The 12,936-nt window shown below is 39.0% G+C and overlaps 1 protein-coding gene across 2 annotated transcripts in view; it reads left to right on the top strand.

The window, feature by feature from the left end:
* The window catches only part of CFAP299 (cilia and flagella associated protein 299), a 194,536-nt gene that overhangs the window by 163,221 nt on the left and 18,379 nt on the right, over positions 1–12,936 (top strand). For both annotated transcript variants that reach the window (XM_045536911.1, XM_045536913.1), the window contains exon 4: positions 5,191–5,333. In XM_045536911.1, the coding sequence (XP_045392867.1) occupies positions 5,191–5,333 (143 nt within the window). The remainder of the gene's footprint in view (positions 1–5,190; positions 5,334–12,936) is intronic.

Genomic DNA, 12,936 nt, shown 5'->3' on the forward strand with positions numbered 1-12,936 from the left:
ATGTTGATAAACTATACTTCAATAAAGCTGTCATTTAACACTAAACAAAAAAAGGTTATTAGGTAAACCTAAATAATTATTTATAACATTTTCAATTATTCTTAAGTCCACAGAGGACTCTGAATAACAAAGCTTTCGGTTACAGAAATGTGGCAAATTCAGGCCAGAATAAACCTAATTCTTCAAGGGACTTCTTGACCTATTCTGCCCATTCTGGATGCCAGAATCACAGCTTTACCATCCATTAGGTCTATCTTGTATGTATATATTAATAGCCATAAAGATTGTTTCAAATTTCAAAATACAGCCAAAGTTTTAACCAAGAATGACTAAAATTGACAAAGGAATTGAACACTGTACTGCAATCTAAACATAACTATAATCACCTAGGCAATGGTATTCTGCTAATGATTATTCCATTTCCTTATCTCTAAGGAACTGATAAAACTCTTAACATACTAAAATAAAAATACAATAGAAACAATCATAGTAAAAGTTTTAAAAAGTAATGGCTACTATTTATCTAGTGTTTACCATGTGCCAGGTATCACTAAGCGCTTGGCAAAAATGTTTAATTATTTAATTCATGCACCAACCCAGGTGTTATTATACCCATTTTATAATAGAGGAAACTAAATCTTAAAAAGTGTAACTAGCTTACCAGTGTCACACAGGAAGTAGGTGACAGAGCCAGCCCCTGACTCCAGGTCTGTGTGTCGTGCTGTAGACAAGAACATGAGCATCACGAGAAGCCAACCTGGATGTGAATCGAGGTGCCCGGCTCTCCAGCTGCATGTCCTAGGGCAGTTACTCAAAGTCCCAGTGCTTTCAGCTCCCACGTTTATGAAGGGAGGATAATTATGCTATTATTGTTTAGGTTACAGTCTAGGTCCAGTTGCTTGTTTCACAAATATCCAATTATTGAGACAACGAAGAGTGCTGAGGAAGAAAGGAGTTTTTAATATGACAGATGTCTGGAGGATGGGAGAAGCTGCCTCCAATCTGTGTCTGCCACTGAGGGAAATCACGGGCGTTAGAAAACACAATACTCACAAAAGTCAGAAAGCAGACACTTAACTCTCACGGGGCTGGAAACATGAGATTTAAAATAAATTTAGTCAGATTTCCATAGAAATGGGGCTTTACCTGATGTGGGAGGGCTATATCTAGTAAAGTAAAATAGTAAAATTATGGCCAAATGGATATAATTTTAGATCGTCAGTCATTTTTACCCACAAGAATATTGAAGAGTAAAGAAATTTTGGTACTTACCTAAGGTAAACACTGAGCGTTCAAGTTTATCTTCAAGTCTTTAAAATCTATATTAATTCTGTAATATTTATATATTTGTTCTCTTGCTTAATCTAGAAATTAATGAGAAAGATGAATTTACCGCAGTGATGATGCCTTGTCTATTTATCCTTGTAGTTCTATCAATTTGTGCTCTAAATATTGTACGACTGCGTTTTCAAAGTTTCATTCTAGTTTAGAATTGTCACATTGTTCCATGAATTGAAACTTTTATTGTGCAGTGACTCTCCATCTCTAGTAATGCTTTTTGAATTAAAGTCTGTTTTGTCTTATATTAATATACTGATATCACCTCTCTTTTGGATGGAAATTCTCAATATCTATATAATGTTTTTGATCATTTAACTTTCAACTTTTTAGAGTCCTTCTGTTTTACATCATATTTTTTTGTATCTACTCTAATAACCTTTGTCTTCTAACTTAAATACTTGGTCATTTATGTTTATTATAATTAATTATTTTAACTTATTACCGTCTGTATTAGTTTTCTATAGCAGCCATAACAAAATGCCACAAACTGAGTGGCTTAAGCAATGCAACTTTATTCCCTCGCAGTTCTGGAAGTTACAAGTCCGAGATAGTCGAAGTTGCCTCCAGGTTTGGTTTCTTCTGAGACCACTTCTTCCTAGCCTTGTAGAGGGCTGTCTTCTTGCTGTGTCCTCACTGGGTCTGTCCTCTGTGCCCGAGCACCAACGGTGTCCTTCTGTGCGTCCAAGTGTGCTCTTCTTAGAAGGACATCAGCCAGATTGGACCAAGTGCACCTAACAGGCTCCTTGTAACGCAGAGGCTCTGTCTCCAGACGCAGCCACATTCTGAGGTGCTGGGTCAGGGCTTCCACCCTGACGTCTGAGGAGGACACAAGTCAGCCTAAAACACTGTCATTACATTTGGTGTCTCTTATTTATCCTGCATTTTCTATATTTTACTCTTTATTGCTTTCTGTTTAAGTTATTTGCTTTTTCTCATTTTATTTTTCCCTCCAGTAATTTAAAGGTCATATGAACTATTTCCTATTTGTTAATGATGGGCCTAGGTTTATACACACATATTTATCAAATTCTAAAATTAATGGATATATCTGCTCTTATTCTGAAAAATTCAAGGACATTCCAAACACTTTAAATCTTATCACTCCTTCCAAACATGCATGTTTATTGCAGACATTTTTTATTTGAGAAGCTGTTATTTTATTGTTTTATACAGTCAACATTTGTTTCTATTTACCTATGTATTTACTACTTTCTTTGATTATAATTCTACTTTTCAGTTTTGACTTATTGGCTAGAATCACTTCCTTTTGCCTGAAATATGTCCTGCATAATTTCTTTGATCAAGAGTTTGTTGTTAAAATCCCTCGGTTTTTTTTTTTTTTTTTTTTTTTTTTTTGGTCTAAGAATGTGTATATTTTGCTCACTGGAAAAAATTTTCTCTGAATGTACAATGTACAATTCTGGTATAATCTTATTTTTTCTGGATCAAGTGAAGATATTATTTCATTCTTTTTTTTTTATTTCCCAGCTTCAAATTGAGGCAATAAGTCCTATTAGCCTCTGTATCTGAAAGGCTGGAATTTTTTTCCTGCACCCTCACCCCACAAGGTCAGCAAATCCTTGCTCAAATTCCCTGAGCCTGGCCAAGCGTTTGCAGGTCAAAGATTACTTTAAGGTTCTGCTCTCCTCCCTGGGTTCTGCTTTCACTTATTTTTTGGACTCTGAGTATTCCTTTTCCTTGCCAAGGCATCAATGCATTTTATAAGTTATTTTAGATTTTCTCCAGAATTCTGTTTTATTTTTTTTTAGCAGGAAGGTCAGTCACAATATCATCTGGCATTCTGCTGGAAAAATAAGGCTGGTCTGTCTGTTGTTTAGAGACATACACACACACACATACACACACACACACACACACACACACACAAAGGAATTTTTCTGTTTCTGTTAGTAGAATTCCATTTTGAAAGTAGAGGACTTATTTTGGACGTTTTTTTCCCCCTCTCTGTCCCATTTTGACTTGCTTAACATCAGGAGCTGCCTTGATGGTGAAAAGATGTCATGTACCTTTAGACACGCCTATGAAATATTGATACTTACAGCTTATGCCCCTGTCTAAGCAGGGGCAGCAGTGCCAGTTATTGGTTTGTAGTGGGAGAGTCTCAAGAAGTCTCTTTGAGTCACTATTTGTTTAGAAATTGTGCTGCAGACACTAAAAAAATAAATGGCTTAAAGCATGGAGAAATCAATTCTAATTTGACGTGGAGTTATGTGGGTGAAAAGAAAAGGGATAAAGATTGAAATCTGTATGAGCTGTGGTCCCCAACCCCCATGCCACAGACTGGTGGCAGTTTGTGGCCTGTTGGGAACCAGGCCACACAGCAGGAGGTGAGCTGCAGACAAGCAAGTGACGCTTCATCTGTATTTACAGCCACTCCCGATCTCTCACATCCCCACCTGAGCTCCCCCTCCTGTCAGATCGGTTATGGCATTAGCTTCTCATAGCAGCGCGAACTCTCCTGCAGACTGTGCATGTGAGGGATCCAGGTTGCACACTCCTAATGCCTGATGATCTGAGGTGGAGCTGGGACGGTGATGCTAGCGCTGGGGAGCAGCTGCAAACACAGGTTATCTTTAGCAGACAGATTTGACTGTACAGAGACCATAATAAATCACTGTCTCCCATCACCCCCAGTTGGGACTGTCTAGTTACAGGAAGACAAGCTCAGGGCTCCCACTGATTCTGCATTATGATGAGTTGTATAATTATCTCAATATATATTACAATGTAATGATAATAGAAATAAAGTGCATAATAAATGCAATATGCTTGAATCATCCCCAAATCATCTCCCCCCTTGGAAAAACTGTCTTTCATGAAACCAGTCCCTGGTGCCAAAAAGGTTGGGGATCACTGTATATGAGATTGCACACAAGAATAACCGTGAATGCCGGTTCCTGCTGCCGTGTCTATGGGACATACCACTAATCCATCACACCTTCTCCCCTTGAACCAAGAACTTGCCTGAGAGTCCCTCTCAGCACAGTATTCTCAGCTCTCAAGGCCAAACAGCCAGAGCAGGCAGACAAGATGGAACCTCTCAAAAGACTGAAAACTAAATTGTATTTTGTCTCCCCTCAGCAGAACGTGAGTGCTGAGAGGTCAGGACTCTGCCAGTCTTGTTCACCATTGTATTCTTTGCACCTAAAACCCTGCCTAATGGATAGTGGGTGCTCAGTGGTATTCGAGAAGGAATTACCATGAATGATAAACATGTTAAAGAAGATGATTTTATATAATTTTGACCTATGGAGTTAATTTTGTAAAGGAAGTTTTTGACTCTTCCAGTGATGAGATAAAGAGACCCCTTCACAGCTCTGTCACAGAAAACACGTGGGGGTTCAAACGGAAAAAGGGTAGAGTGGCTAGAGGGTCAGACACTCGAGCCTGAGTTGGACTCTCAGTTTTGCCATTTATTAGCTGTGGGACTTTGAGTGAGGTCCTTATCCTCTTTGTTCCTCAGTTTCATTATCTAAAAATTATGACAGAAAAGACAATAGGAGTGAAGGGAAAGTAATAAATTACTATATTTCAAGTACTTATAATAATGTCTGGCCTTAGAAAGAACTCTATGAGAAGTATTTCTTGATACTGTTAGGCAAAATTACTGTCAATGCACATCGCATGCTTACTTAACTTTTTATAAATTTCTTCATCTGTCAGGAGAAAACAGTAGGACCTCCTGATAGAGCCACTAGAGGCTGAGCACTTGGAGCAGGGCCTGGCACAGGCAAAACTCAGCAACTGTGGCTTTTATTGTTACATGTGATTTACTCCAGTGACTTTTATTCATTTACTCTCTCCTTCTCTGTTTTTCTGTGCTACCAGTCCGTGCTCTTCATCCGTGACAGAAATTCTCACGGGCAGGAGGTGTCGGGGTACATCGACTATGCCCACAGGCTGAAGACTGAAGATTTTGAAGTCTACTTTAATGGAAAAAGGAAGCTTCTTCCAAGGCCCACCGATCTGAGGTACATCACACACAATTCTCACCCCTTAGCGGCAGGGATGAAGGAGTTTTGTTGTATGTTCTAATGGCGCCTAAAATGCTAATACGTATCTAGTAGGATTATCATAAAACTGATGATGAATTTAAAATAAATGTCCCAAATGGGGAATGAGCACAGATGTAACAGCCTGAGAAAGAAGATTCTTCAGAGACGAGATAAATACATTCTCAGTTACATTCCTTTCAAATGAGGCGCAGAGCCTAAAGCCGTCAACCTCACGAGGCTCTTGCACCACTTGGGACTTGATCTGCCCGGAAGCCTCAGAAGCAGCCTGTCCAGCGTGTCCTCCTCCCCTGCCCCTTGGCCACTGGCCGAAGCGCCGGCCCCGACCAGCTCACTCATGTCTTCTCATCTCTGTCCTCTCCTAGCATTCCTTCACAGCCACTGTGCTTTTTAACACTGACCCTTCTCTGGAACTCTCGTCCCATCACCTTGGATCTGCTCTACACTGCCAGTCTGTTCACAGATTGATTCTTTCTCTCCCTTCTTGATAGCACTCAGGCTAAGCTCGTTATCTGTCTCTCACTTATCAGAGAACCCAGAATAATGGCAGCCCTCGGTGAAAACTCTCCACTGCTGTATTCAGATCATCGACACTTATTACAATACCCTCTTCTTCTGAGACCCCTGCCACCCTGTATCCATCTTTATTGCTACTGTCTGAAGACTTCCTAACCCATCTCCACTCGAACAGACTTGCGACTTTCCTATCCAACCCAGATGCATCGCACTTCATTTAATTTTTCTCTTGCAATAATCTCCACTGCCGATGTCTTTTTGTCCTTTGGTTTTATCTGTCCTGCCAACACCCCCAAAAATACTGATCCAGATATCTTCATTGTACCTGTGACTGGACCCCTGAGTATTTCTGGAGGAAATTTTAGGAAATTTCACAAAGGTGTGATGGCTGCTACTAATAATTTAGTTCTCCGAATTCAAATGGGCTCTTTGTGACATCTAACACTTATGTTCAGAATTAAGTTTATTTCAGTCCCTGCAGACTGCCGTTGCTTCATACAGAAGCATTCGTGCCATTCGTGCATTCGTCTTGGCGAATGGCACCACCTCTGAAACCCGGGGCAAAATCCAGATGCTCACCCAGGTCTCATCTTCTCCATTGCCACTCTGATGACTGATACTTTATTAAAAACACGAGCTTCTGTTACCTGAACAGCTTTGTTTTTGTTATATCAAATATAAGCTGTCACATTTCACCTGCAGACACTTCAGAATGGATCTCATCTGAAATTATTTTAAAGGAAAATATTATGACATTATCATACCTAACAGAACAATTTCTTAATGCCATCTGATTCGTAGTTAGACCTTATTCATATTTCATTGATTGTCTTTTTACAGTTGGTTTGACCCATTGAAATTCAAATAATATTGCATTTTCTTATTCTACATCTGGCATCTTTTTTTTTTTTTTTTGCTTTGTAATCGTCCCCCTCCTTCTTTTTGCTTTCTATGCTTTGATTGGTTGGAGAAACCAGGTCCTGAAGGACATTACCCTGAAGTGTCTCCCATTCTGAATTTGACGGATTTCTCTCATGCTGTTGTACCACACCTCTATTCTCCTATTCCCTGTAAACTGACTGGATTAAAACAGGGTTCATATTTTTTTCTAAGTAAGAATTTTCAATATGTGATGCTCTAAACTTCCTATCGCCCCAGTTTTAGATCTGAGCTCAATCAGTGGGTTCAGGTGGCCTCAGTTTAATCATTTCATTATAAGGTTCCTCATCAAGCTTCACCCAATGGTTTTAACATCTACTAATGAAAGCTACCTACATATTTTTACTAAGGGTCACATAATGGTGATTTTCCAATTCTATCATTCATCCTGCATTTTTTAGTTGCAATTCTTCCACAGAGAATAACTTTTCATTATCACTTATTTGGAAATAAGGAAATAATAAAAATAAAGGAAAATACTATGAAATATTCATGCAGAAAGACAAAATAAATATTTGTTTTCTTTAATTTATGAAAAATGCAAACCCAGAAGCACAAAAAAAGTATACAGATTATGCCAAATTGTTTTTCAAAGCGGGTATGCCAATGCATACCCCTGAGGAGTACCATATAAGTGATCTAGCAGACCCTCAGCCCCGCCAACACGAGATATTAACAAACTTTTTTTCCCTAGTGTGGTGAGTTGTAAATGATCTCCCATTGTGGTTTTAATTCTTACTCACATGATTAACTAATCAGATTAAGCATCTTTTATTGGGTGTTCAGATTGCCTTTCTGTGAAGTACCTATTCGGACTTGTTCCTCTTTTTTCAATTAAGTTATTCTTCCTTTTCTTATAGATTATAGGATTCTTTTATTTACTTTGGGTATTGATTAATCCTTTTCCTCTTACTTGTGTTGAAAAATCTTATCTCCTAGTGTGTGATTCTTCTTTCATTTCCTCTACATTGATTTTTGCTGTTCAGAAATAGGAGGTTTTGATGGCTGACTTCATGTCAGCTTTTGCCTCTGCACTTTGCACTTTTGCATTTTGTTTAATAAATTCCTACCTCTCTGGAGTTCATAATGACACTGTTTTGCAGAATGTTATAGTTTTGCTTTTGATTTTATATCTTTAACCTACCCAGAATTATGAATAATATAGTGTATGATGGTCAGGCAGCTGTTACTAGAGGGAAAAAGCCCTTTGGCATACGTAGTTCCATACTTAGTTTGACACAACAGTGGAGAATAAAAACACGTGGACCAAATCCATATCTATTGAGAATACTTCCTATTGGAAAGTTCTGGAAATATCTTGGAATTGAACTTAACAGAGAGATTTACTGCCCTCTTCTCACCCTGATTTTTATTAGCCCCAGAAATCCCACTCCCCATGTTAGAGAAATCATCTCAAACCTCAGGCATCTAGATTAGCATACAATAAAATCAAATTCTATTAAACATCTAATGGTATATAATTTTCACAATTCAAGACAATCAAAACCTTCCAGTATTAGATGAAAAATTTCTATTAACTTTTTCTGTCTTCTTCCGTGTGTCTACCTCCCTCTCCCCGTGCCCCGCACTCCGAATTGTAAAGAGCTGCTCACGGTGTCTCCGACACGTCACGCTCTGTTACGGCCTTTTAGCACAAGTACCTGCACCCACGTTCTCCACACTCGAACCCTTCCGTAAGAACACGATTCAAGTGCGGATCCCTTTTTCCAAATGCTTCAAATCCCCGGACTGAGTTTACCAGTGCGATTCCCTATCATTTTGTCACATCTTTTCCTTTATGTCACTTATAATCTGATATTGTCGTGTTTTACTAGAACACAACACAGGAACACCGTGGTGTTGGAGGTTTGGGAGGCCAAATACTTGCACTTCCTCTGTTCCTGGGGCTGTAACTGACAAAGAACTAACATGTAAAGCCCAATGAAGATTCATTTACTAGATGAATGGTTACTGAACACCTTCAGTGTACCAAGTTCTAGCCACTGATGATATAACAATTACCAAAATAAAATAAGCCTTTTCTCATGGAGTTTATATCCAAGCAATGGGAGGCAGAAAATAAACAAGGAATAGCAAATATATCTATCTATCCAACTTCTGTATGTGTGTATGTGTGATATTAATACATCTATGTATTTGTATATATGTTTACTTATCTTTAGTATTTAGCATCTATATATTTATGTGAAATGCTAGAGAAAGATAAGTGCTATAGAGAAAAAGAAAGGAAAAAAGCGAATATCTGGTTGTCATTTTAACTAAGGTGACCCTGGAAGACATCATTATACTGTTAAGCTGATGTTTGATCAGAGACCCAAAGGGAGTGAGCCTCTGGGAGACCGGGCAGAAAGGCTGCGTAGGCCAGGCCGGCAGCAATCTGTCTGAGGGACAGTGAGGACGCAGGGGGCGTGGCCGCAGCAAGCCTGCTAGGCGTGCAGTCAGGAGGGAACGTCCTCTTATTAAACATTCTGGGTCCTTCTGTGGGTAAAATGAGCACAAGTCATTTTCTCTCGTGTTATCCGAAGTAGTAAACATTTTTTTTAGAAGTATATCTGGCTTCACGTTGTCACTTTTAAGATTCTTCACGACCCTTAGGAATTGCCAAAGGTATATAGGACAGCCCGTTTTATATGCTTGGAACTTTAAAACCAACTGAAATTGGGTCACCATGCTGTTTCATCTTATTCCACTGTCTAGGATAACAGATTTCCAGACTACATATTTAATAATTATTAATATTTTATCCTCTTGGCCCAATCATTGCCAATTATTGGTCCGACTCTCTCATATTTTTCAGATATGGATACCTAGTTTAACTTGAATAAGACTAGGAAGTTATTAAGCCTAAAATTTCCAAAGAGAACTCTAAATTAAATCTTTTAAAGTTTTAGAATAGTTTCCATTTTTCCTTCTTCAAGGATTGCCAGTTGAATTCTTCCCCTTCCTCCGAAGTCAGCCAACTGACTCTTGGCTTAGCCTAGAGTTTGTTTTCCTCTCCTCGTGCTCTGATCTCACCATTTCTAAAATTATACGCTTTTGCATGTGTCTGTATCTATGGCCTTGTGAAAAACAGTCCAGTGATGAAGCGGGGCACTTTTAAATAGTAAAAGCTGTGATATTTTCCAGTTGGGTCAGATGCCTCTCTCTTTCTTATCAAAAGATGCTCTAAAGTGATATTTCTTATCTGAGGAAAATTTGAACACTTTTCCTAAGGTAGGAGAAGTGGCAGAATGTATCCTCAAGAGCCGTTTCTTTCTCGGGGTCTAGAATGGCAATTCCCATCCACACTGAATTTGTGGCAGAGGATGGCTCCTTTTTTTTTTTTTTTTTTGTATCTTTTTTTTATTTTAAATCTAATCGAGGGACTCTTTTAAAGCATGAAAGATACTTTGCAACCTTCCATAGTCTCCCTGCCCTGAAAAGGTAGGGAGGCTTTCAGTATCATCTCACCAAAGATTTAGGTTCACCCACTTTGTTTTTGCCAATGAATTCATTTAAAAGGCTCGTTTTTAATTGAGGACTTCTAAGAATCTGGTAAATTATAATGGCCTGGTTATGTTGTAATCCTTCTCTATGACATCGTGTGCGTGTGTGTGTGTGTGCACATGTGTGTGCACTCACGTGTGTGATATTATGTAGCGGATCATCAATGTTTGGTAAAGAAGGGGTGGTTGGTTTGCTAACCACACAAGAAAGTGTTTCAAGACAACATCATTTTTTATAAATGCAGACTTCTCAAGGCAAATTTTAAAGAAGTTGTTAAACTACTTTTTGGCCCGATTTGATTTTATAATAACTGTTCTAATCAGAGAATAAATTATTTTTACTGAGTAAATAAGATAGTATACATAGGACATTATGTTAGTGTTTTTTATTGTTTTATACATATGCACACACACACGCACACACACACGCACACACACACACAAAATCATAATCACATGCTAGTGCCTAACAGAAAACTAAGTGCAATGAAAATTGAAGAAGAGATGTAAGATTCAGTGCCTCTTCAGGATCTTAAACTACCTCCACCAGCAAAACTAACACCCAGGCTGCAGTTAGAGAATTGTTAGCTACCAAATTGTCACCACACCCCTGCCTTGCACACAGTATACCAGGACGCTAGACAAGGGGTCCACGGGCAGAGTGATCAATATGAGCAACATTTGGAAGGAAGAAATTATTTGGAAGGAAAAACATGCCGACAAACGAGATAGGATGCTATCAGGAGTGGAAAAGAAAAAGTCAGAGGACTCTAAGATTTCTAACCAGAGTTATACCAAAGCAATGGGCAAGAAAAAAACAGCTTTAAAGGGGAGATGAGTAAGTTTTAGACTTTTGTTTTATAATGAAGGCAGCGCTTCCAAATAAAAATGTCTCAAAGGCAAATGAAAGATAACATACTATTTCACAGATAATAGATCTGGGCAGGGAACATAAATCTGGAAAAAAAGACATGGTCACTATGGATGAGTTCAGTTGTTTTTCTGATGTATTACTGTTCAAAATTCTATCCTCAGGTCAATCTTACTTTAGTAAAAGAAAAACTAATAATATTTTCTCTATTTTAGATTTTGAGTGCCTTTTGGTTTCTAGATTTGAAAAGGAATTAAAAATATCATAATAGTGCAAGGGCAGCTATTCTTCTGTGTAATTACTTACACAAGTACTGGAAGCCTCACATCAAATGTTGTGTTTGAGGGAACTCCAGCCCATATTCTTTACCAGAATTCTGGCTGAGCTTCAGATAAACAAGGCTGCAAACGGTTCCATAGTCACCACCGGCCGTTGCCAGGTTAATGCTTTCATTTCCTTTCATGGCACTTTTCCTAAAAAATCTGAGCCTTTTGTATTTTGAGGAAATATTTCATACAGCAAAAATAAGCTCTCGAAACACAACAGATTATGATTTTGCCCATTTCATGATAACAGACAACTGCCAGGATACATCTCACAATTGTCTGTGCTCTGCAGTTTCCTACGGTAGCTAAATTGTGTTCACCATAGGTCACATGTGCGCTATGTCATCAGCTGCATGCTTGCTACTTGCTAAACAAAGGCAAGAACTGCAAAACGTTTGTATTTCATCTGCTCCAAGAGGGGAGAATGGCCAGTTCAAGGACCACTTCTCTGCTGGTTGCTGTAGGCTTTGCTTTCTTCGAAGGGTTTCTCCCGCTAACGCGATCGCTCTCCCACAGCCAAGCAGGGCCGGGGCCACTGATACCCTCGGTCCTCTTCCCAGTTTGTGCAGTTGGAGTTGAATCCCCCTGAGTTCCCAGCTGTGCCCCCTCCCTGCACCGCCAGGACTCCACCCTCCACAGCCTCTCCCTGTTGCCTTGAACCCTGGTCTCGCAGTGTATCTCCAGTGTGGCACACAGAGGACAGGTGGGCCAGTCGCCAAGACTCAAGGCCTTACTTGCCCATTTTCACTGTGATCTCACTATAAGGAGGGAGAAGTTTCCTGAAATGTGATAGTGACTAGCAAGTAGGCAACTGTATGTGTGTGTACATGAATATATTTATTTGCTGTCTTAATGTGTATACACAACTCTATGTCTTATTATATTGTAAGCACTTTATCTTCACAAATATCAGTTACAATAGCTGCCAGTGTGGTGCTGTTTCTTCAATTAACTAATTTTCAATTATCGAACATTATTTCAAAATCATTTCAGTGACCTCCAGGGATCTTTGCCCTTCCTTGGTTTAAGTGTCAGGACACCTGGAAAATATGGATCTCGTTTGAATTCTGAATTGTGCAAACCATCAATAAAAAAGAAATTTATAAGGCTTTTGGGGAAATTTGAATGCTAACTGGGTACCTGATGGTATTGAGGAATTATTGTAATTTTAAGATATGATCTAAAATGGCAGTTACATATTTAAAAAGAGCTATCTTTTAGAGATCCACATTGAAGTTTTTTTTTTTTTTTTCAGATGAATTGATGCTTTAAAATAGCCTTGTTGGTAAAAGCAAGTTTGCAGGAGGGAGGAGACAAAACTGAGAGGCCAGTGTGAGTAGCTGTGGAAGCTGCATCATGGGAACATGGGGCATCATCATTCTGCTCTCTCTGCTTTGGGCTGT

This window comes from Lemur catta, chromosome 24 (genome assembly GCF_020740605.2).
Source record: "Lemur catta isolate mLemCat1 chromosome 24, mLemCat1.pri, whole genome shotgun sequence".
NCBI classification, from domain to species: domain Eukaryota; kingdom Metazoa; phylum Chordata; class Mammalia; order Primates; family Lemuridae; genus Lemur; species Lemur catta.